Source organism: Oryza sativa, chromosome 4 (assembly GCF_034140825.1).
Source record: "Oryza sativa Japonica Group chromosome 4, ASM3414082v1".
In the NCBI taxonomy this organism is placed as follows: domain Eukaryota; kingdom Viridiplantae; phylum Streptophyta; class Magnoliopsida; order Poales; family Poaceae; genus Oryza; species Oryza sativa.
In genome coordinates, this window is record NC_089038.1 from 22,921,215 (window position 1) to 22,944,385 (window position 23,171).

General features: G+C 46.3%; 6 protein-coding genes across 6 annotated transcripts; 5 read left to right on the forward strand and 1 right to left on the reverse strand.

The window, feature by feature from the left end:
- The first annotated feature begins 409 nt into the window (after positions 1-409).
- On the forward strand, positions 410-3,153 carry LOC4335994 (uncharacterized). Its single transcript, XM_015780768.3, has 6 exons — positions 410-792; positions 904-1,002; positions 1,099-1,140; positions 1,277-1,406; positions 2,045-2,146; positions 2,887-3,153. Exons 1-6 carry the CDS (start codon positions 535-537, stop codon positions 2,991-2,993), a joined length of 738 nt encoding a protein of 245 aa, XP_015636254.1. The 5' UTR covers positions 410-534; the 3' UTR covers positions 2,994-3,153.
- Positions 3,154-3,750: 597 nt separating this feature from the next.
- LOC4335995 (pentatricopeptide repeat-containing protein At5g09450, mitochondrial) lies at positions 3,751-8,553 on the forward strand. Its single transcript, XM_015780766.3, has 2 exons — positions 3,751-4,185; positions 5,332-8,553. Exons 1-2 carry the CDS (start codon positions 3,799-3,801, stop codon positions 6,235-6,237), a joined length of 1,293 nt encoding a protein of 430 aa, XP_015636252.3. The 5' UTR covers positions 3,751-3,798; the 3' UTR covers positions 6,238-8,553.
- On the forward strand, positions 6,989-8,634 carry LOC107278393 (E3 ubiquitin-protein ligase ATL6). Its single transcript, XM_015780767.3, has one exon. The coding sequence runs from the start codon at positions 7,094-7,096 to the stop codon at positions 8,255-8,257; it is 1,164 nt and encodes a 387-aa protein (XP_015636253.2). The 5' UTR covers positions 6,989-7,093; the 3' UTR covers positions 8,258-8,634.
- Positions 8,635-13,576: 4,942 nt separating this feature from the next.
- On the reverse strand, positions 13,577-15,435 carry LOC4335997 (RING-H2 finger protein ATL51). The gene has a single exon (XM_015780947.3). It carries the CDS (start codon positions 15,418-15,420, stop codon positions 13,876-13,878), a length of 1,545 nt encoding a protein of 514 aa, XP_015636433.1. The 5' UTR covers positions 15,421-15,435; the 3' UTR covers positions 13,577-13,875.
- A 171-nt stretch (positions 15,436-15,606) lies between these two features.
- LOC4335998 (uncharacterized) lies at positions 15,607-18,985 on the forward strand. The gene is made up of 7 exons (XM_015780948.3): positions 15,607-15,835; positions 15,991-16,129; positions 16,364-16,465; positions 16,865-16,986; positions 17,355-17,617; positions 17,720-17,810; positions 17,893-18,985. The coding sequence occupies exons 1-7, from the start codon at positions 15,722-15,724 to the stop codon at positions 18,250-18,252; spliced, it is 1,191 nt and encodes a 396-aa protein (XP_015636434.1). The 5' UTR covers positions 15,607-15,721; the 3' UTR covers positions 18,253-18,985.
- Positions 17,947-22,102, forward strand: LOC4335999 (FK506-binding protein 2). The gene is made up of 5 exons (XM_015780949.3): positions 17,947-19,930; positions 20,085-20,156; positions 20,261-20,328; positions 20,431-20,624; positions 21,759-22,102. Exons 1-5 carry the CDS (start codon positions 19,749-19,751, stop codon positions 21,831-21,833), a joined length of 591 nt encoding a protein of 196 aa, XP_015636435.1. The 5' UTR covers positions 17,947-19,748; the 3' UTR covers positions 21,834-22,102.
- The last annotated feature ends 1,069 nt before the right edge of the window (positions 22,103-23,171 follow it).

The window sequence follows — 23,171 nt, forward strand, 5'->3', positions numbered from 1 at the left end:
AACGACTTGTGGCGCAGCATTAACGTCCATCGATGGCGGCCAAACACGTGGGTAACTCTGTCCTGTAGTAGCACGTAGAGCTACTTGTGGCCTCAAGCCCTCAACTGCCAGAGCCAAACGTACAGAGACGCCCATCTCCCCCCTCCGATGGGAGATCCGACGGCTGTAGACCGACCGAGCAACGTCGATCCCGTGTGGGCCACGTGCTGTACCAGCTACCATCGTACCAACGCCCCCCGTGGGCCCCAGATGCCAGTGAGCGTTCGCTACGTCATCCGTGGCGTACAGGGCTTCCTCGACGAACGACGTGTGGCCCCCACACCCACCCCTCCCTCCACGAGCCCACGCGGTCCACGCCCCCAACGCCTCGAAGTATAAGAGGCGGCCGCGGCCACGAGCCAAGTCCTCCAATCCCCCGCGACAATCGCCACAAATTCCCCCGCGCCGCGCCAGCCACACCCACACGCGCGCGCCGGCCAGCCTACGCTTTTCCCCTCCCCCCCTCCCCCGCAACGAGCCGCGGCGGAAGGAAGGATGGGGAGCCTTGGCGGGGAGGAGGGGGCGAGGCCGGCTGCGGCGGCGGAGGGGGCGCGGAGGCCGAGGTTCCTGTGCCTGCACGGGTTCCGGACGAGCGGGGAGATCATGCGGAAGCAGGTGGTGGGGAAGTGGCCCGCCGACGTCACGGCGCGCCTCGACCTCGTCTTCGCCGACGCGCCGTTCCCCGCCGAGGGGAAGTCCGACGTCGAGGGCATCTTCGACCCGCCCTACTACGAGTGGTTCCAGTTCGACAAGGTCCGCCCTCCGCCGCCGCCCTTTCACCTGATCTGACTTTTTTTTCCTAAGCGGATCTGAATTTGATTCCCCCCTACTCGTGTTCATGGTCTTCCTCTGTTCTTGGTACAGAATTTTACAGAGTACAGGAATTTCGACGAATGCCTGAACTACATCGAGGAATTGATGATTAAAGAAGGGCCTTTTGATGGACTGATGGGTTTCTCTCAGGTAGTATTGAATTTTGGTCTAAAGAATTAATTCATGGACTAATTTTCATTCAACCGTATCATATATGGTGACAAGTTTTCGATTTAAATATACCAGGGCTCGATTCTATCTGGCGCCCTTCCGGGCCTCCAAGAACAAGTAAGCAATTTGTAATTGTTTTTAGTTGTTACTAGAACATTGAAGGGTTGAAATCAGCTCGATTAATTTCTTGCTGTCTTTAAAACAGCTACATCTTCGTTTAGCTTTTTTATTTAACTCTGTATTTCCTCTGCAGGGGTTGGCCCTGACTAGAGTTCCTAAGATCAAGTACCTCATAATCATAGGAGGCGCCAAGTTTCAGTCGCCGACGGTTGCCGAGAAGGCGTACGCCAATAACATCAAATGCCCCTCGGTTCACTTCCTCGGTACTTCACTATCTTTTCTAAGGAACAAAAACAGATTGCGTCGATGTTATTCTAGTTTGTTGTCGCCACTTTAGCATATTTCTTGCTAGCTTGTAAGTTGACCGTTGCTTCCAAGGCGGTGCCTTCGCCGCCTTTTTTCTTTAAAAAAAATAACAGCCAGCGTATCTGGAATGTTTATTGGCCCATGTTTATTAGTTTAAGGCTGCGTGCATAAAAAAAAACTCGCATCAACAGTGTGCTTTTATATTTCTAATAAAAAGAAAAACTATGCGCTTCTCATGCCATCATGTTTTTCAGTCAAATCTTCCAGAAGCTCAACGAATTCTTCACTGTTATACTAATTGAGTGCTTAACAATTTGATAACTTAGACTATGTATAACAATTTTGTGAATGAAGGAGCGCTAATATATAAACAATAAATTTAGTGGTCTGACTACGTCCTCTCCTATTCAGCGAGTAATTATGTGCTAATACGCTCGGGTCAATTTCATGCTACTATTCAGTTAATTAAATTAGAAGCCCTCAGTTCCGTTCTAGTACCATTTTCATGTCAGCTGTTCTTTAGAAAATTACGAGAAGTACCGAGTGGTTAGAATAATGGATGGTCACTGAGCAAGAATTTCAATCTTATTTGCAGGTGACACTGACTTTCTGAAAACCCATGGCGAAAAGCTTATAGAATCATATGTGGATCCATTCATCATACGTCATCCAAAGGGCCACACTGTTCCAAGGCTTGGTAAGCTCATCTGTCCTGTAGGATTTAGTTCATTCAGGGAGTGGTTAGCCCACCGGTGTACCAAAATCGATGCTTAGTACTAAAAGAGTTTTAGAAGAAACATGCGAAAGAATTTAGAAGAAACATGAGAGGAAATTCGTCGTTGGAGGCCGCTGAAACCAAAAATATGTAGCTGGAAAACAAACGTTGTCATTGCTCTGTTGCAGTCTAGTTCTGTAACCTATAACTTTGTGCGCTTGTGAAACAGAAGAACGTATGCATTACAGTGAGCTTTAGTTTTTTTTTTAAGGAATCAGCACGAGATTGTGCTATTTTATTAGATATAAAATACATCTCCTAGGGGCAAGAAAATAACTGTACATAAACGCTATGATTAAGTTGGGAGAAATTCTTCGAGTCGCCTTGCGTCTGACTTGGCTCTTGCCTCTTTGTTTATTTTCGTCATAAGGTTGGGGGGGGGGGGGGGCGCTGTTTCCTTGCGCTCGAAGATACTTTGGTTCCTTTCTTTCCAGATTTCCCAGGCGACGAGTAGGATTAAGGATAGTAGCCCTTTTTGGACACTTCCTTTTTGTTAGCTAGCATTTTCCACCATTTGTGGACACTTTGGCATGGCTCAAGTGGCTCGGATCCAATTGCTGATAACCAGTGAGCTTTAGTTGATTAGTGAAGTGAACTCTTTCCGCCGTAATATCAGTGTTAAAACTGTCAAAGTAACACCATTCTTAATATTGTTTATGCAGATGAGAAGAGTCTGGAAATCATGCTCCGTTTCCTCGATAAGATTGAGAAGGAGACAGCGCTCGAGCATTCATCCACTGATGTTGACGAAAAGGAAATGTACTTGTGAAGGGTAGAAGATTAGTGTCCAGTCCAGATACACACCAAATTCATACTATAGACAAGCATACTGTTGTACTTGTATCCTCCTTATTTATGTGGTGGTACAAAGAGTTGAAAACTATTGAATAATCACGCAAAAGAATGGATGTGTACTCTTTAATTTGTCTCTTCACCGTGTCTTGAGATTGCAGCACACTGCACATACACATCCAGTACCTAACGGTCGGGGAGCTCATTCTTTTCAACTCGAGTACTCCCTGTGTCCCAAAATATCACATCCGATGATGTGATTAGACCTATCTACAATGAATCTGAGCACAACCTCTTAAATATGGCTAGGTAAAAGCGTTAGGATGTCCAAAATACAAAAAAAAAATGACAAATACCTAGTCCAAAACGAAAAGATTAGATAGAGGATAGTCTAAACTGACACTTACTTCCTTCATTCCATAAAAAAAAACCAATCCTAGGTTTAAATCTGGACCAAAAGGTTTGATCCTGATTCAAACCCAATATTGAGTTTTTTATGGAACAGAGAGAGTAGATAATAAAAAGTGATCCAAAGTGCAATCAACTCATTTGTGTTTAAAATGTGTAGTTTCGTGAGATTTTGTGAAAATATGATGTTATTTGAATCTTGCAAAATTCCAAAATTTTGCGGAGTTCCATCAACGTTGGTTAATGGGCCGCATGGGCAGCCCATGTCAAGAGATTCAGGCCCGTGTCTGCGCTTACTGCACTGCAGCTGCACACACCTCTTCTCTAGTCGCGGTTCGCTCGAGAGGAACGCGGCGGAGCACAGCAGAGGCGAGATGGCGGCGGTTTTCCTCCGCGCCGCCGCTCGTGCCACGAGGTCCTCCGCGCTCGTCCGCGCCATCCTCGCGAGCCGGAGCCCCCTCTCGTCGTCCTCCTGTGCCGCCTCCCCTACGACCGCGGCGCCCGTCCCCGGCACCGCGCCGCGCGCCGCCGCGGCTGGCGATGGCGACGAGGGATGCGCGGCGGCCGCGGCCACGCCCGCGGACGTGGGAGGGGACGAGGACGACCTGAGAAGCCGCGTCTTCCGGCTGCGCCTGGCGAAGCGGAGCGCGACCGCGGCGCTCGAGAGGTGGGCCGGGGAAGGCCGCGCCGCGTCGGCGGCGGAGCTCCGCGGCATCGCCCGCGACCTCAGCCGCGCAGGCCGGTACAAGCACGCGCTCGAGGTTTGGCCGACCGACCCGCTATAGCTCTGATCTCTTCTAATCGTTCGTCTGTTCTGCGCGGTTGTAGAACTATTGGAAGATTCAGAGCAGATTTGGTGCATGCCTCTGTGATCTGTTCCTTGTACTCCTTGAAATTGCTAGGAAATGTTGGTGATTGGTGATGCGGTTCTATCTAGTCGTTGAAAAATGTTAGGTGGCGTATTTACTGCCTTCCACCATGGTTGTTGTGATGGAACATTCCGGTCATTTACGCGCTTTTAGCTTTGCCCTTCATTTTCTATTACTGATAGGTAGTGAAAAAGGCTTTTGATGAACTCATCTAGACATCTAGTAGTATTGACGTGTAAGGAGCTGTAATTTGTTGTCATCATAATTGCAGGCCAAATACTGCCATTTCAACACTTTATCCATGTATATCATGCTGTTTCATTACATTTGGTAATGAATGTTAACTATCATGAGGGGTGTTATTTACATGCTGGGCTACTATCTCTAGGTCTCTACAGTCTACTTATACCATCACTAAATTTGTTGTCGTCGAAATTGCAGGCCATATATTTTTGAACATTTTATCTCTGCCATATCATGCTATTTCACTTCACTTGGAAATGAATGTTAACCATCATGAGGGGCGTTATTTATGAGCTGATCTACTATCTTTAGGTCTCTGCAGTCTACATACATCATTACCGAATTTGTTGTCATCAGAATTGCATGTTTTTGAACATTTTATCCATACCATATCATGCTATTTCACTTCATTTAGAAATGAATGCCAACCAGCATGAGAGGTGTTATTTACATGCTGAGCTACTATTTTTAGGTCTCCACATACACCATTACTAAATTAAATAGGCCAGATTCTCTCTCACACCCACCCACCCAAAAAGGCCAGCATACTTGTTCTTGGTATATTGGTAACAATCATGATAGAATGGATTGAAAAGATTTAGCCACCAAACATTTACCTGGTCAGAGTTAATAGAGCATGCCCATTTAGTCCCTTTTTTATCTGATTGTTTATACTGATGCCCTATGGAACATTGTAAGCATGATAAAACAATTTGGTAATGTCTGGCATGTTTATCCTCCTATAAAATTATGTCAAAACTCAAAATAGTCAGCTCATACCTTAAAATTTTACAGGTAGCAGAGTGGATGAAGACACATCATGAGTCCGATTTATCTGAGAATGACTACGGAATGCGCATTGACTTGATTACCAGAGTTTTTGGTGCTAATGCAGCTGAAGATTTTTTTGAGAAACTTCCAGCTTGTGTGCAATCACTGGAAGCATATACAGCTCTCCTACATTCTTATGCTCGATCCAAGATGACAGACAAAGCTGAGAGGCTGTTTAAAAGAATGAAGGATGCCAACCTTTCCATGAATATCCTTGTTTACAATGAAATGATGACCCTGTACATTTCTGTTGGTGAGCTTGATAAAGTTCCGGTCATTGCTGAAGAGCTGAAAAGGCAAAAATTTTCCCCAGACCTCTTCACATACAATCTCCGGATCAGCGCTTCTGCGGCATCAATGGATCTGGAGGGCTTCAAAGGAATCCTTGATGAGATGTCAAAAGATCCAAACTCCAATGAAGGGTGGAAGCTGTACCAGAACCTCGCTGTGATTTACGTCGACGCTGGTCAGCTTGTTGGTTCAGGAAACTCGCTGGTGGAAGCAGAGGCGAAGATCAGCCGGAGGGAGTGGATCACATACGATTTCCTCGTAATCTTACACACCGGGCTCGGCAACCGGGATAGAATCAAGGACATTTGGAAATCCATGCTGATGACTTCACAGAGGATGACGAGTCGGAACTACATCTGCGTGCTCTCATCCTACCTGATGTGCGGGCAGCTGAAGGATGCCGGGGAAGTCATCGACCAGTGGCAGCGGTCGAAAGCCCCAGAGTTCGACATCTCTGCCTGCAATAGGCTGTTTGATGCCTTCCTGAACGCCGGTTTCACCGACACGGCAAATAGCTTCAGGGAACTGATGCTGCAAAAGAGCTGTATACTGACAAGCAGGCAAGAACGCTCTTCCTGAGTGGCCATCCATGCTGAAACTGTTGAGTAGGATTATGTCATTACATGATGCAATAATAATAGATACTTTCCAGTTGGTTGCTACCTGGAGATCTTGTATGGCCGTGCTAACTACATTCTCCTGTTCTTTCTGGCCTACTACTAATTTCTAGCTACAATGATGCATTGTTTAGTTTCAGAAACAAGACAGGTACAGCTGCTCCACAACATCGCCTGTGAGATGGCCACCTCACCAGGTTCTCCAAGTTCGTCGTATGCTCACCACGCGGATGGTTAGGCGTGAAACTCCCATATAAAACTTTTTTACACTTACAGTCCACATGGTTTCCAGGCCTTTCTCTTGGTACTTTCATTTACCTCATCAGGCATCATCATCGTCATCGTCATTGACATCGACATTGATAACCTCCAAAACCTTGAAAATTCCCAGTGTCAGCACACGCTTGACAACTTACAGGTACATACAAGTAAGCTTCTCCTACTTAATTAGGCACCCCTGGGAACATGTCGCATTCACAGTGTCAGGCTTAACTAGTCAACCCCAAAAGATCAAAAGAAAAGAAAAGGAAGGCAGGTTCTCTGTATTTCGTGTGATAAAAGAGCAAATGAAAAAAAAGGCAGGTAAAACAGGTTAGGGTCAGCCAGTCAGGCATCCATTGAAGGGGATATGAATATGATGAGGTTCCATTTCCGAGCTTCCAACCAGGAGGAGGAAAGATAAGGAGGAGAGGTTGGCAATTGGGGAAAGAATTGGTGGTTTCGGCTCCCACTCGCGGCCGATTTCTTTCAGGATTTCTCCCTGTCGTCAAGGCCCGAATCCTACTGAGGTAGACAAGAAGGTTCGTGCGGTTGGAGCGATGGGGACGCGCGAGCTCCTCGTCGTTCTTGCCGTCGTCGTCATGGCCGCCGTCGGCGCCGGCGCGCAGTCTTCTTCGGCGTCGCCGGCGCCGGCGACGTCGCAGGCACCGACGGTGCGGCAGCAGACGCCGTTCGGGCGGACCATGTCGACCGTCATCACGGTGTCCATCAGCGTGTTCTTCTTCCTGCTCTTCTTCTGCGCGTACATCAACCAGTGTCGCCTCGCCGAGGCCGGGGACGCCAGGGCCGCGGCGGCGGCGGCGGCCGGCGGGGGAGCCGGAGGAGGGCCGTCCAGGAGAGGGAAGCGCGGGCTGGACCCGGCGGTGGTGGCCACGTTCCCGATCGTGCCGTACAGGGAGGTGGTGAAGCACAAGATCGGCAAGAGCGTGCTGGAGTGCGCCGTGTGCCTGACGTCGTTCGACGACGGCGACGACCTCCGGCTGCTGCCGCACTGCTCGCACGCGTTCCACCCGGAGTGCATCGACCCCTGGCTGGAGTCCCGGGTCACGTGCCCGCTGTGCCGCGCCAACCTCGAGAAGCCTCCGCCGCCGCCGCCGCCGCTGCCGGCGGCGGCGGCGGCGTCCCCTTCGCCGGAGCGGTCGCCGCGGTGCCAGCCTTCGCCGCCGCCGCCGCCGCCGCCGCACGCCCTGGTGATACCGGTGGAGGACGAGGAAGACGACAGCGACGAGGACGACAGGAAGGAGGAGGCCGTGGAGCTCGAGATGCTGCGCAGCGAGCGGCGCGCCGCGAGGCTGCCGAGGTCGCACTCGACGGGGCACTCGCTGGTCGCGTCGGCGGCCGCCGCCGCCGAGTCCGGCGACCACGAGCGGTTCACGCTGCGGCTGCCGCAGCACGTGCGGGACGAGGTGCTCCGGTCGCTCCGCCTCCGCCACGCCGCCAGCCTGGTCAACCTCTCGGACATGAGCTCCGAGGGGAGCTCGAGGGGAGGACGGCGTGCATTAGGCCTCGCCTTCGGCAACGGCGGCGGGAGCAGCCACGGCGGCCGCCGGTGGCAGGCGTTCTTGGCGAGGACGGTGTCATGGGCGCGAGGCGGAGGCGACGGCTCGGTGCGCAGGGGCTGGGACGGCTCGACGAGAAGAGGAAAAGATGACGCCGAGTCGAGCAGAAAGGGGGCGACCTCACCGGCGGCCGGCCGGCCGTGATCGCCGCCGACGCCGGCTTCGCCACCACGTCGGAAACCGCAAAAAGAAACAAAAAAAAATGCGTGCTTTGCTTCCATTTCTTTTTCTTTTTTTTATTTAGGAATCCATTTCTGATAGACTAATCAGTACACTGTTCTTGCATCGTGAGGCCTGAAATTTTCCAACTTCTTTTGACCCTCGCAAAGAAAAGTTCAGTTTCTGTTGGGCTTTGTAAAAAATTCCACTGGATTGGAAAAGAAAAGCTTGGCTAGCGTCTAGCGAGATGAACTCGGAGATTTTCTCCGGATTTCACCCCACATTTCCCTTGTAAATTACTGGACGCGTATCCTTGCCTTTTGTTAGTGGGAGAATCATTCGCATAATTGCATTTCCATCAAGCGGTGGCAGATGAGCTAGTGATATGCTTCTTTAATCATTCTTCTCCATCATGCTACTGCCGAATTCCGCGGTTTTTTATAATGGTTTGGGTTCTTATCAAGTTATCAAATCATCGCCTTTGAAAGATTCATTTGGAGGGCGAGTTCATTCGCGCGTAAACAATAATGGCGCAAGTTTCGTGTTCAGACACAGGGATTAAGAAGAGATAATTATGATAAGGACGTGGCAGTAATTTACAGAAGTGATGGCGTCGCGTTGATGCCAAGCCGCCAAGGTGGTATCTAGCACCGGCAGCAGCGCAAGAATCTGCACGATAAGCTTTGCACCGGACTCAAGGAGGCAGAGGCGATTAGCGGGTGGTGGTAGGAGACAGAAACATGGTGGCACGCACAAGCAATTCCATCATGCTTTTGTTGTGGAAAAATTTTAGGAGGTTGTTTATTGGGCAGCTTGTCCAAACACTCCAAAGCGTTGCACACCGAGTGGCAACGCAACGATGGATTGGTGCCAAATTTTACCAACGCCAAAGAAAATTTGTCCATCTAAAATTGGTAGTGACAAAAGTTATCCAAACTTTGACACTACCAAGATTTTGATAGATTTTGATAAGACACCAAGTCAAATTGGACCTTTGTTTTGCTGGACTGAGCTGTTGCTAAACTTTGCTGCTTATAAGTGTGATAGAAATTTGGCTGGAAGTGGAGTATACTCCGTTCCCCGTTATTTCTAATCCGATATCATATCATTATAATTTAACTAAGCCTAAGTAACATATTATAATGTTACTTACACCCTTAATTGTATACCTCACTTTTAGCATGAGAGTTTCTCGCAGTAACATTATAACTCTCATGCTAAAAGTGAGGTGTACAATTAAGGGTGTAAGTGACTAACCCATAAACCTACTGCATATAAGTGAGTTTATGACGTAGCCATTTACACCCTAATGCAAAGTAATTTAATGTACAAAACAGTGTTACCGTATTATAGTAACACGACGACATTAGTATTTTACTACATCGGTGTACAGTAAAAATCAAGCTGTGATGATCCATGGATTAGGCCCATTGGTCGTAGATCTGACGGTGGAGATCACTTTCGCTTTAACGCATCTGTTTGTTGTTGTTCCGGAGGATCTAGTATTCTACTAGCTTCCAACAAAGCGTGTGTGGCTTATCGCAGTTGCATCCATCGACTACATATACTTATCCAACAAACTTGAAAATGACAACTAAGGACGTTACTAGCCGTGCAAACAAACTCATCTTCAAATTTTTATACTGATATGCCACTCTCTAACGTTTGGTTTGAACACTTGAACCCACCAACACGACTCTCTATCGCGACAATCGACAAACTTAGCTACCACCAGTGACATCAAGACTTTGGCCCTGTTTAAAAAAAGTTCATAAGATTATGATAAACAACTACTGAAAACATGAAAAAGCTAAGTTTCTCAGCTTCCATTTTTTATTTAATTTTACTTCAGTTTTTGAGAGAGGTGGCTACTCTCGAAGAAACTGCACCCACTACAAGCTCTCCAAACAGTGTCACTGAAATCATTTTGGCACTCGCACATAATATACTAGGCCTCTATGGTCTTAAACATTTAAGATTAAAATACATGGTCGATTTTTAAATTTGAACTAAAGTATTACCTAGATCCATGAACTTGTAAATTACACATCTTGATCCCTAGCTACCTTGGTTGAATGTATCATCCGAGATCCAAAATACAGATGATGTAACTTGAGCATCAACATGCCCATCCAAGATGGTGAAATTTTGCATTTAGGCCCCTTATGCAATAGTATCCTTTCAGCTGACTCACACCCCACACAAACCTTTGGGGTGCATGTGCATGACTTTAGCTATAAATTTTTTGGATGCTGAGAAATGCATATTTTGTAGATTGAGGGGTAGTAGAAGTCGATTTTAGGGGTATATTGTAGCGAAGGAAGCTAAGTGTAAAATTCTCATCACCATGGACAACCATTGAGAGTTTGAGCCACGTCATATGTATTTTGGATCTAGGGTAAAATACATTCAACCAAACATTATGGATCTAGATACACATTTTGCAAGTTTATGGATCTAGATGACACCCCGATGTATTTTACTGGATATTTGATGTTTAATACTCTTTGAAACTTTTACATTAATCACTTCAGAATTGCTTAGTTTATAAAATTGGTAAACATAAATTTACCTTGAAAACTACATCATAGTGTTAGAAACTTATATTCTACTTATTCAATCTAGTATAAAATTAACTAGCGGATTGCCCCACACAATTTTGTGTGAAGCAAGATAATTCACGTAGAGTTACCATTATATATAAGTATATTTGAATTTCATATATAACTCTTAGCTTCTATTTCTATAAGATCTGGATTTCGTATACAACTCTTAGATTCTATTTTCGTAGGCTTAGATTTCATATATAACTCTTACTTCTTTTTTATTTATATAATTGTATTTTGTATACAACTGTATCAATCAATTTATACTTGATATAATTCCATTTTGTATACATCTATATCAATATATCTATACCATTATAATTCGGACCTACAATGATCTAACAATTAAGATCTTTTTCTTCAATTAATGTAGAAATTTCAAGCCTCCACAACGAACATGGTGTCTCCTTTTAAGGTTGTCTTAATAATATAGTGTATAGATAGATGATTGTTGATGGGCTACACCATGTCTATGGTATCTGTGAAGTACCGGGGACGTTGGTACCAGGCAATACACGACACTGTAGTAAAAGAGACCGAAGACCGAGATTTTTATACAGGTTTAGACTCCTACTGATGGGTAATAGCCCTACTCCTATTGACCGAAGCCGATGTTGTCATTATATAATCACAATATCTCACAAGCACATCGAAGGAGAATCTAATTTAGTCTCCGTCCGTCTAACGATGTAAGCTCGAACATGTTGTCAACGAGTAGCTGTTGTCGCCTTTATCAAATAGGAACTCGATAAGATTGGAGGTGGCTATTGATCTCTCCTAACTTTTATAGCGCTTATTGGATCGTGTCTTAGCTCTTGTGACTGCTTGTCCACTCTCTTTCTAGGGGATCTTGTATTTATACCCTCAGATTTTTTTTATTTTCCAAGTAGAACTAGGGTAGCAAGTACGGATACAATCCGAATAAGGGTTTGCTAAAAGTTGTTGCCACATTTTGTGGCTGATTACAGCCAAAATCTGATGGCTAGGATACTATTTGGGACAGATCGTGTGCTTGATTATATCAAGGCCATCTCATCTAATCTGTACACGTATTACACACCACTTATATATATAATTAGTATATGTAATTTTGAGACTTGCACATGTAATTTTGAGGTTTATATATGTAATTTTGGGACTTACAATGTAACTACACGTCGACTATTTTTTGGTAAAAAATATGACGTCATAAATATAGCTACTCTCACCTGAGTATACCTTCCGGTGCTTTAGTAGGATTCTACTTCTTTTTCCTTATCTAGCATACCTTTCTTGTTTGCTCAGGAATTTTGTCATATGTGAAGGTTTAATTTCATATAGGACTTAGTATTATGGTTGGTCCCACCGAGTTTAATACACAATTATCGGATATCATATAGTTAGGATATGATCGCCTTTTAATTAGTTTAACCTAACCATATCCTATACGCTAAATATCTGTAGCCGGAGGAAGTAGTAGCATTAATCTGTCTTGGACCATACATGGTGCGAGAGGACCAGTCATACCCATATTGCCCAGCCAATGATCCATCTTTTGGCCCAAACTAATGTCTCGTTCGGAGAAAAGGCCTACACCACATTTGCACTGTCGCTAACAATGGTCAAGACAACAACAATAACGCCTCCACCGAATCAAAGCCGATCCAGATTCACAGTTCCTGAACCACACAAGCAATCCGCCCAAGAACCAAGACCATTGCAACTTTGCAAGCAAGCACTGTATGTTATCTGTAACTCTGCTCCGAAGTCCAAACGACAAACGCAACAAGCAAAGCACATGTGTTCGTCCGAGGCATCTCAACCGACAGAAGTTGACATTGCTTAGCTCAATCTTGTGCCGTCTTCCTAAAGAAAAACCCTCGAGATCACTCGTCAGTTTGTAAAAGATTACATGACATGTGTATACGACTTCTGAATGAACATGCAGGTCGCCCTGATAAATTGGGATCCCCTAACACTATTGAGCTTTTTAAATCAGTTTAATCTTCAGAGTTGACATAGTACTAATTAAAGTTTGCGGCAAAGTATTATCAGGACATGAAATGCGTCAGGGATGGAAGAGAATGTAACATGGATAGAAATAGAAGCTCAAAATGCCTAAACACAATTGCAGCTATCATTTTTTTTTTACAAAAAAAAGAAAGAAAAGACAACGCGATAACATATAGGAGTAGTATCAAATATTAACCCAGAAGGCTGAAGGCATACTAGGTTTCGTTTGGAATGGAGGTATTTTGTCAGTACTATAATTTTTTTGCATTCACTTCTAAGCTTCTAATCGCAATGTATTCAAGGAGTACTAACGGGTCCCTAAAAAAGAGAGTACTAACGGGGAAGATTGGAATCACGAGCTCATCAATAAACGTGTCATTTTTCACAATAAACACACACTCATACGGTCAAGAAAAATGAAATACTGCAAGTACTTGGAGAGGATTTCAACTTTTCAAGATAAGAAGAGATGGAAACCGAAAGCGAAATACTCCTTGCACCATCTTGACCGCAATGGCCTTTGAACAGTTGGTCAGATATGCTAAAATCCAACAGCTACAACATCATATTTTGATGCACCACTGACCACATGATCCAGTCATCATTCATGAAGACGCAAAATGCAAGACAGGAAAACAATGCAATATCCTAGTAGACAGCATAAAGCAAAAGGATCCGACTAAATTCAGTGCCTGAATCCAAGATAAGATCACTCAAAACATCTGTACTATACTTGTTTTAGGCTAATCTCTATACTGAAACCAGCAAAAACCACGAGATCAACAGGACAATTCATGAATTTTAACCAACAGGCAAGATCAAAACTGTACAGATGTATGCATATTTCTAGATCTCAAGCACTTCTCTTTACTGCATTTGGGGTCTCAAACTCGTAATCCTCACTTTTTAGGATTCCAAGTATAATATTTACACACTAATCGATCCCTTATCAAGAACATGGTGTAACCTTATTCGCAGGGAGCAAAATTCAGCAAAGGGATCTCATCACAGCGGGAGCACCGAGCTCCGGGCACGGCAATGCCGCGAGAAGAACGACCTCGGGAGCCTCTCGGCGGCGCCGAGGTTGCTCAGGCGGCCGGAGCTCGAGACCTTCAGGCAAGACGCGCCAGGAGCCCCGCCGCGCTTGTCGCCGCCGCCGCCGCCGCCGCTCTGCTCCTCTTCAGGAGCCGCCTCCGGCAGCCGCTCTAGCGCCGCGACCTCTGCGGCGGTCGACACGATCGCCGCGTCCATGGAAGCCGCGCGCCGCACGTTGCGCGGCGGCGGCAATGGATCCGGTGAGCTGGATTGCTCTTGCCGGTTTTCCTCCATGTGCGGCGGCGCTCCTTGGTCCTCCTGTTCTGCTTCCTCTTCTTCTTCTTGGCGTTCCAAGATTGCATCGCCCGGCGCAGCCGCTTGCTGGGCTGCGGCTATGGTGTTTGCGACTGGATCAGCTTGTGGCATGGAGCCGGTGTCGCCGCCACCGGACTCCGTGGCCGTGGCGGCGGGGCCTAGCACGTCGGAGCGGCAGAGCGGGCAGTTGACGTGGGCGCGGAGCCACGTGTCGATGCAGGGGACGTGGAACGCGTGGCCGCACTTGGGGAGAAGGCGCACCAGCTCGCCGTCCTGGAACTCGCCGAGGCAGACGGAGCAGTCGGCGGCGCCGAGGAGCCCAGCGCCCGCGCGGTACCGCGTCGCGGCGATCGAATCGATCGCCGCCTCGTCGAGCCCGACGGTCCGGATGTACCAGATGTGGTGCACCACTCCTCCTCCTCCTCCTCCTCCTCCCCCTCCCTCCGCATCGTCATCCCCGCCGTCCTCGACGTTCACCGCCACCGCGTCGGCCGGCGCCGCGGGGGCGAGGAGCGCCTGCTGCCTCTGCCGCCGCCGCCGCAGCCTCCGCCGCCGGACGGCGACGATCACGACGAGGAGGATCATGGAGAGGAACGCGAGCGCCGCGGCGCCGACGACGATAAGGTTGATGATGCGTCGGCGGTGCTCGTCCGCATCACCGCCACCGCCTGGTGGGGAGCCGTGGTATCCTCCCTGATCCCTCCTGCCCCCCGCGGCGCCATGGAGAGGAGACGGCGACGGGGCAGGAAAAGCGGGCGGGCAAGCCCAGGGCGCCGGCGAAGGGGAAGCGAAGGGAGTAAGGATGACGCTCGGAGGAGGAGGGGACAGCGGCCACGAGGAGCAGCCGTAGCCGCCGTCGTCGCAGTCGTTGGAGTGCAGCGCCCGGCGGTGGTGGAGCGGCATCGCGCTTGCCGTCAGGAGGTGGGCGACGACCTGCGACGACTCGCCGGCGGCATCGGCGCGGCGCGCGGGCGTGGTGCGGAGGAAGGTGGGAGGAAGGTCGCTCGCGGGATCGAACGCGTGCCGAGTCTTCTTCACGCGAGGAGGAGGAGGAGGTGGAAGCGAAGCGGGAGGAGAAAGGGGGTGGACTTGGGGGAGGTTGGTTGGCGCGAGTTGGTGGGCAAGTTGGACTCGGCGCGCGTGGAAAAGCTTGGTCGGAGCGGTGGTTGCCTGCTGCCCAGTGACGTGGTAAGGGGGCATATCGGATGGACGACGACTTGGCGAGAGAAAGTGGATTGCGTATGTGGTGATGTGATCTGATGCGACCGTGAACGTGATGGCGCATCTAATATGGGCCGATGTTTCTTCGTCCTACTTTTGGGTTATTGAGCCCAGCAGCCTGCGTCCTGGCCTTTTTCATGGCGATTTTGGTCCAACTTCCGGTCCGGTAGATTTTGGGGGCTTTGGGCTCAGCCGTTTCGAAGGGGATCGAGGCGACACCGGCGCCGCCGCCACCGCGCGGGTGCTTCTGCTACGGCGGCGGCGGCAGTAGGCGGGCGCGATGGCGGGGGTTGTGAGCTGGTACGGGCCGCTGATCGACCTCTCGGCGGCGGCCGGGCACTTGGGCGGGTTCGTGCAACTCCTGGCGTCCGTTCGGCGCGTGCTTCCCCACCAGGTAATCAGCGACCCTACTCCCGGGGTGGAAGGATCTTCGTGCTAGTGGGTGGCTGGTGGTGGAAGCATTTTGGAGGGGAAGATAGATTTGGACGTGTTGCCGTTGTAGTAACACTTGGGATCACGGATTGAGGCTTAGATTTCCTCGTTTGCTAGGAACAAAATGCTGCAGATGGACGGGCGTTTCAGAAGACTATGCTTGAGGTTGGTGACGATACGAGGTCGAGGTTTTGTGTCTCGCTTTGGCCCAAGCGTGGTTCGAGCGTACTCGCCGGTGATGTTTTACTATTGCAAAGTAAGACGTTGATAATTGTTCATCTCATTATAATAGTAAAAAACTAGTTGTTTCTTCTACCTAAACCTGTCAGTGTCATGTGATTGTAAATCCCTGATATTGATTTCAATTTTACGACGTCCATGCCAGGTTTCGATTTACCTGTGGTGATTCAGCTAGTAACGTGTATGACAACACGTCATGCAGCTATATTAATCCTCTTCTTACGGGTTGATTCTTAATATCTTGTTTCAGATATTAAGATAGTTGAATTTAGAAATGGCTTGGAGGGAAGAGCTTCTCAGATATCTGCTGTCCAAGTATTGCTGAACTCCAAAGACTTGGTAAAACAAAGTGGTATGGAAGTGCACCTTTTTTTTGTCCATTTACTGACATATCACAGTGTTTCAGGAGCAATTATGTCAAAGTTTGTCCCATCATTGATATATGCCACAGAAAGACATGCAATAACCGAGCAGTTATCAATTCATGTTTAATTATCGAAAAATGTTGTTTTGCAAACAACGTGGCTGCTACCCTCTGTAGGCTATAGTAGTTGACTGCTGCATCTGAATGCAAATTGTTGAATGCTGCTTAATTGAATGTCTTTTCATGTATGTTATTTATTTTTCATTGTGTTTTTAAGACTGCATTTTTGTAACTTATTTATACTTTGTATGGGTTGTCCCCACTTTGCGACAGCTGTTGTCAGCATTATGGTTGTTCATCAGTAACTTACAATGAGCTATTTTATAGGAATTGATGAACTTATGATTAATTGTAAAGTGGGAGATAATACTAGATCAAAGTTAAGAAGAGTTGTAGAGTGGGCCTGGATGCAACACAACAAATGCACTCTTTCGGAAAATTGCCATAAGGTATCTATGCTGAAACAATGCAATTTTAGTTTCACTGGGATTATCAAACTTCGTTCAAACTCATCATTTTCAGTTACATTTCTCTTAGAGGTCATAACAACGAATATATTCACGAGCCTTTTATTTCGATTTATCAATATATAAGTAATAAGTCATTTGCATGTCTCCTGTCTTTTTGCTACTTCTACCTTGGAAATGCACAAGACTGCAAATTCAATGAAGCAGTTTTACTTGATAGGCTTCCTTGGGGTAGAAGTGAAACATAATTTTCAAATTTATTTATTGATAACTTAGTACTTGCAACATCGATCCTTTCTTTTAAAGCTAATTTGTGTAAATGGCAAAACTATTATGCTACCGTATTGCAGGTGAGGTTGAAGAACTGGAAAGATGAAAAAGAAAAGGAATCGGGAAACTTCTTATCTATCTCAGAGCTACTGTCTCAGAGCAAATTACATGGTGTTGGTGTTTATGCATCCATTTCCAAAATGGTGTTAACAGGTTCTCTGGCGTCTCACTTCAATAGGAAGTTTTCAGTCATTGAAAGATTTTCCCTGAAAGAACATGATGATATTTTCAGAGATTTAGTTACTGCTGGATGCACGTTATGTGGTTCACCTTTATATCCAAAGTATGCACCTTACATGTTGTATTGCCAATGGTTCATGAGCTATATATAAAAAATCTCCGCCTTATCTGTCATGAACTCATGATACGGTAAATCTCTATGCAGAAACCTCCATGGAGAAAATACTTATCCCATTGACTGCCCAAAAAGTCCAAAATATCTTCATGTTATTGGGCAGATATACAAACCCTTCATGGTAAAGAGTTCAAGAAGTCGTACCCACCTTCATAGTTTACTTTGAACATAATTTAGTAAAATCGTCTTTTCATCATCTGCAGATATATGTGCGAGACCAATCTGGACAAATTCCTGTTCTTGTAAGGAATAAAGCTGCAGAGATCTTGTTTGCAAACATTATTGCAGATGATGTATCTGAATGCTATAAGAACCATCATCCTATGTTGTTAGATACTTGTGACTGTGGCAGCTTGAACACTTCAGGTGGCGAGACAGGAATTATAAAAAGGAAAAGGACAAAAGAAAAGCCTGATTGGCATCTCATTTGGCTTATAATAATTAAATGTCTGTTGAATCAACACAAGAACAGCCCATTCTGCTTACAAATTTCAGTCAATACTGACAAGAGTGTCGAAGATGGACGTTTTGAACTGGTTTCTCTGACAATGACAATACCATGAGGTCGCATGTTTTTGTAGCACAGTATGTGTTAGTTCAAATGATGGTTAAAACTGAAAGGTTTCTTTCCGTGGATTGGATCAGTGGAACTTATCTTATCTGATGGTGCAACCTTTAGAGTGATATAGTTGGGATGGCAGAACTATTAACCATCTTCAGTTTGAGAATGCCTTATCTTACAATAAACTAGACCTGGGCCATTCCAGACTAACCTTATGTCTGACAACCTGGAACTCATTTTGACGAACACAGTATGAGACAGGCCAGGAGTAACAATGATGCAGGGGATTATGCAACATGGTGATGATAATGATGATTTGAATCTGAAGCAGCCTTGAAACAGCAAGTGGTTTTTGCCGATGCTTCCCTGCCAGCAAATAAAGTTAGCTCGATGATTTTCATTAATCCCCTCCGAAGTGGCCATGCTGATGATTCCATTGTGATGTGTCCTGTGGTTAAAATTGTTAGCTGCAACACGGTCCTGGAACTAGAAAGGCCTTCCAGACACTGAGCAGCATGAGGTGCTTTGACCTCGAATGCTTGATGATGAATCGGTGGTTTATTTGTTCATCAATGCTTGATAATGTTTTTCTTTTGCTTGTTATTGTCAACCTTAGGCTATGCAGTTCTCTTAATGATAATGGAGACAGAGTTGGCATGATCTATCCTTTTTTAAAAAAACTTTGTAAGTATGACATATTCAGGTTGCTTGAAGCAACATTTTTCTCATTACCATTTCCTTGCACCTGACATACTCCAGATATGCTAATCTGTTTCTTTCTTCTCACTTTCTCTGTTCTGACTCTTCACTCTTTTATGGTATTCTATTTCTAGATTGAAGTTTCTCAAGGTAAAGCACTGAAAAATGCGTTTAATTCAAATTTGTCATTGTCAGTGTCACTGTCACGGCTTTGTTCCTCTCTTAAGTGTTACTGAATTTACTGACTTCCCTTCAGTAGTCTAGACATTTCTTCTACTGCTCATTCTACTCCATTTTTGTCGCGTTTATCCACTTTCTTGACCTGATCAAGTATTTATCCCTAATTGTTTTAACAGTACTTACATTTTTTTTCTCTGAAAGATCATGATCTCTATTTCTTATAGTATTGAATGAAAGATATAATTACGCCAACCTAGATCTCGTCACAGCCTAACTCAATCTTTTTGTGGAGACCAGTATTTATTGCGCTTGAAATAAATTCAGTCATAAGTAATGTAACCTTTTGTTTAACCTAAGTCCAAACGCAACTCCTTATTGCATCCTGATTCCTGGCCAATAAGATTGCTTTGAACATTAAACAAATTAGGTCTGCTCTGCATGGTTCTATGTACTGGAGCAGGTTGCTATCTTCGTGCGTGCAGGTGTTGCAGTCTTGCAGATTAAGTTTTAGGTTTAATGAGAAGAAAGCAACACATGCATACTGCGCCAAGTTGAAGGCTACAAAAACTTATAGAAGAGTAGCTTCAACGCAGAAGAAACCTGAACTCTTCAAATCCCATGGCGGTGCTCAAATCTCTTGTTGCTTGCAAAGGCTTGGCGCTGTGCGCTCCAGCGATTGCTCAGCGTCACCGGAACACGCCGTTATCTGCATCGGCTCATCGCCGGCAAATCCTGATCACCGGCTTAACGATGAACTCCTCGGGCATCAATAGTGCTTTGCCGGTCAGAGGAGCTGCACAGTAAGTACATACGTGTATATCTCCCAATCTTCTTATATTGATTGCTATGTTTGATGCATAATCTTGCACATACCCTTTTTTGCATGTTAAAATTTCGACAAACTTGCACGGTATGGCAAAAACTTTGCATAAGTTTTCACCTGTTTTGGTTCAGAATCCCTGCAGTTGGTTCTGGTCCTCCAGCACCGTCAGGAGGAAATCTCCCAGTACCCAGCATGCCTTCATGGTGAGTTATGTGTGTTTTCTTGTTCATCATCTCTCCTGCAGTTTTTTCAATGTCATTTCTTCGATTAGTATATCTTCTTGCATTCCAACCTATGCACCTGTCAGGGCCAAATGGGTAGTTGGGGCCATCATTGTTGCTATACCCATCTACAGAAAGATAAGAGCATTGGAAGGTAATCAATCTGAATCATATTTTAATGACTTCTTTCTCCCCAATCGTGGTATGCATTTCGGCTCCATTTTTCTTGCTGTGTGAATCGTGCTCAATCCGGTAGACACCGTGGAGAAGACAGCGGAGGTAGCAATCGAGGTGGTCGACACGGTGGCGGAGGCGACTGAGAAGGTCGCCGGCGAGCTGGCCGACGCTTTTCCCGGCAACGAAAATCTCAAGGAGGTTGCCTCCAAGATTAAGACCGTAGCCGATGTGATAGAGGATGATGCCGAGAAAGCCGAGGCCCTAATCCAGAAGGTTAGTCCAGTTGCTCAATTTATTACTGCTAATTAACCTGACTTGGTCTCTCTGTTTAATCCAAAGCTCATGACAGCTCCCGATGCTAACTGTGGCATCATTGCTTAATCAGCACATGGTACAGGCGTGCAAGTTACGTTCTGTCCCTTGCTATATTTGCTAGTTGCAGCCTTGGAGATGCGTATTGACCTGTACATTGCCTTAGCAACGTGAGGGAGACATGCGTTAAACAGGCACAGAACAAGTGGAGAAAATTTACATTAGGACTTGCAGCATTTCACTCCTTTTAAAAAAGTTCACATTTTAAAAGAGATTGTATATTGTTTTGTCAGGAGATCTTAGAGAAGCAGGCAGCAAAACATAGACTAACAGGCTACTTGACTATAAAAAATGGTGAAACTCACTGTAAATGGCTTAAAAAAAAATTAGGTGGCAGCTCACCAGTGTAGGCAACTTAGAAAAAAAATAAGGGTAGGCAAGTGATACAATTGTGGTACAGGCTTTACTAGAAATTATAGTAATAGATTTTTGTTTTGCAAATTAACTTAGGAATACAAGTAGACAAATGACTTATATAGGCCGTGTTTAGTTCTTTGGCCCAAATTTTTTTAAGTATACGGACACACATTTGAAGTATTAAACGTAGACTAATAACAAAACAAATTACAGAATCCGCATGTAAACTGTGAGACGAATCTATCAAGCCTAATTAATCCGTCATTAGCAAATGTTTATTGTAGCACCACGTTGTCAAATCATGGCGTAATTAGGCTCAAAAGATTTGTCTCGCAATTTACATGCAAACTGTGCAATTGGTTTTTTTCGTCCACATTTAATACTCTATGTATGTGTCTAAATATTTGATGTGACGGAATTTTTAGAAGTTTGAAGGAAATTAAACACGTCCATACTCCAATTCGAAATATATATTTGAGGTGTGATTATTTGAAGATATTTGGTGTCATATATAATTCAGAGTTTGAATTTCTTTTATCGAGTCGGCTAAAGATTGGCCGGCCAATTTCATTAAGATTAGAGAGGAGTAAAAGTTTTAATTACAACAACATAAATGATGTCGCGCTGGTCTCAATTGGAAAGTTTTAATTTCTCAGTTCTCACTTTTCCCCTGGGCAGGTTGATGAGATAAAGAAAGAGTTGGATGCAATAGTGGATCCCATCATCGACAAGATAGACAAGGAAGAGCTGTAGGGGAAGGACCCTTTTGGCAGGAGGGGGAAAGCAAACAGAAACTAAATACACATTTAGTAGCAAAGAAAACTGCTACTGTTACAACTCAGTTTTTTAGTTTGGTAGCACCACGACAACAGGCAAAATGCGTGTTTGATGCCATTGCCTTCCCGATTGATTGATGATTGATATAATAGACGCTTGCAGCGCAGGCGTGTGTTTGTACAGTTCCTGTTGGAGTGTTGTGTTGGCCACAGGATGGTAGTAATAATAACTGCCATCAGACTCCACTGATCGACAAAAATATTTTTCAGTGCCGCAGCGACGCAGCGTTGTGGCTGCCTGCCTTCCTGCTGGCTGCAGCCACAAAGGTCATTGTGTACGCACGGCGACCATGGTCCTTCCATGGCTGAAACCTGGAAGGCGACGAGCTCTATGCTAGTACTAGTAGTACAGAAGAGTACTCGCAAAGTTCACGACAAAGTTACCATTACCAATTTACCGTGGCGATACTTGTCAGTTGCCACGCGAAGCACGGCAAGCGTATTACCAGCGTAGCAGCCCCTCACCTGGAAAAAGTCAAGCGATCATCTCGCGACAAAAACCCCATCGGAGGACAAGCTACGATGGTGCAGCGAGCGAGCGAGTGTGGCCTGCACCCGCACCCCTGCGCGGCGCGCGCGGCGCGTCCATCCACATGGGCGGCCGACGCAGCGGCATCCTCCCCTCCCCTCCCACCCCCACGCGGGCACGTGCGCTCGCATTCGCACTCGCACCCCGCCCCGCCCCGCCCGCGACGCGAGCCAGCCAGCCGCCGCACATGGCGACACGCGAAGCATCTGATCTACTAGCTGTCACCCCCTCGCGGTCCGGCTCACCTAGACAAGCAGCAGAGACGCTTGCCAGCGCGCGACCGACCGCGCGCCGCAAGTGGAGGGATCAGCAGTGCACACACAGACAGACACAGCACGGGAGTCGGGAGGAGGAGGAGCAACCGATCGAGTCATCAGCAATGCGCCAATGTGCAGGAGGAGGCAAAGAGGGAAGTAGGTTGCCGCAAGCGCACAAACTCTGCAGTTTTTCTAATTTCTATAGCCCCCCCGCGCCGCGTGCTGCTGATCCGATCGATCGATCCCGGCATCGACTCCTACTTGCTATAGCTAGCCAGCCACATGACAGCCTGGGATCTCGCCCATCTCGGTGTAAGCGACTACTTGTGCCTGCTACAGTATAGTAGTATTGCGAGGGAGGGTAGGGGCAATGAATCTGACGAGGACTTGTAGGTTTCTGATCAGTGAGGGAGAAAAAAAAAACGAATATATGCACTTTGTCTTGTGAGTAATTCATAACTCGAAGCTA

Coding starts and splice junctions, on each gene's coding strand:
- LOC4335994 (XM_015780768.3), top strand. CDS start 535: ATGGGGAGCCTTGGCGGGGAGGAGGGGGCGAGGCCGGCTGCGGCGGCG. Junction 1,407..2,044: donor CCCCTCGGTTCACTTCCTCG/GTACTTCACTAT, acceptor TCTTATTTGCAG/GTGACACTGACTTTCTGAAA. Junction 2,147..2,886: donor CCACACTGTTCCAAGGCTTG/GTAAGCTCATCT, acceptor TTGTTTATGCAG/ATGAGAAGAGTCTGGAAATC.
- LOC4335995 (XM_015780766.3), top strand. CDS start 3,799: ATGGCGGCGGTTTTCCTCCGCGCCGCCGCTCGTGCCACGAGGTCCTCC. Junction 4,186..5,331: donor GGTACAAGCACGCGCTCGAG/GTTTGGCCGACC, acceptor AAAATTTTACAG/GTAGCAGAGTGGATGAAGAC.
- LOC4335997 (XM_015780947.3), bottom strand. CDS start 15,420: ATGCCCCCTTACCACGTCACTGGGCAGCAGGCAACCACCGCTCCGACC.
- LOC4335998 (XM_015780948.3), top strand. CDS start 15,722: ATGGCGGGGGTTGTGAGCTGGTACGGGCCGCTGATCGACCTCTCGGCG. Junction 16,130..16,363: donor TGATGTTTTACTATTGCAAA/GTAAGACGTTGA, acceptor ATCTTGTTTCAG/ATATTAAGATAGTTGAATTT. Junction 16,987..17,354: donor TTTCGGAAAATTGCCATAAG/GTATCTATGCTG, acceptor ACCGTATTGCAG/GTGAGGTTGAAGAACTGGAA.
- LOC4335999 (XM_015780949.3), top strand. CDS start 19,749: ATGGCGGTGCTCAAATCTCTTGTTGCTTGCAAAGGCTTGGCGCTGTGC. Junction 20,329..20,430: donor AAAGATAAGAGCATTGGAAG/GTAATCAATCTG, acceptor TCAATCCGGTAG/ACACCGTGGAGAAGACAGCG. Junction 20,625..21,758: donor CCGAGGCCCTAATCCAGAAG/GTTAGTCCAGTT, acceptor TCCCCTGGGCAG/GTTGATGAGATAAAGAAAGA.
- LOC107278393 (XM_015780767.3), top strand. CDS start 7,094: ATGGGGACGCGCGAGCTCCTCGTCGTTCTTGCCGTCGTCGTCATGGCC.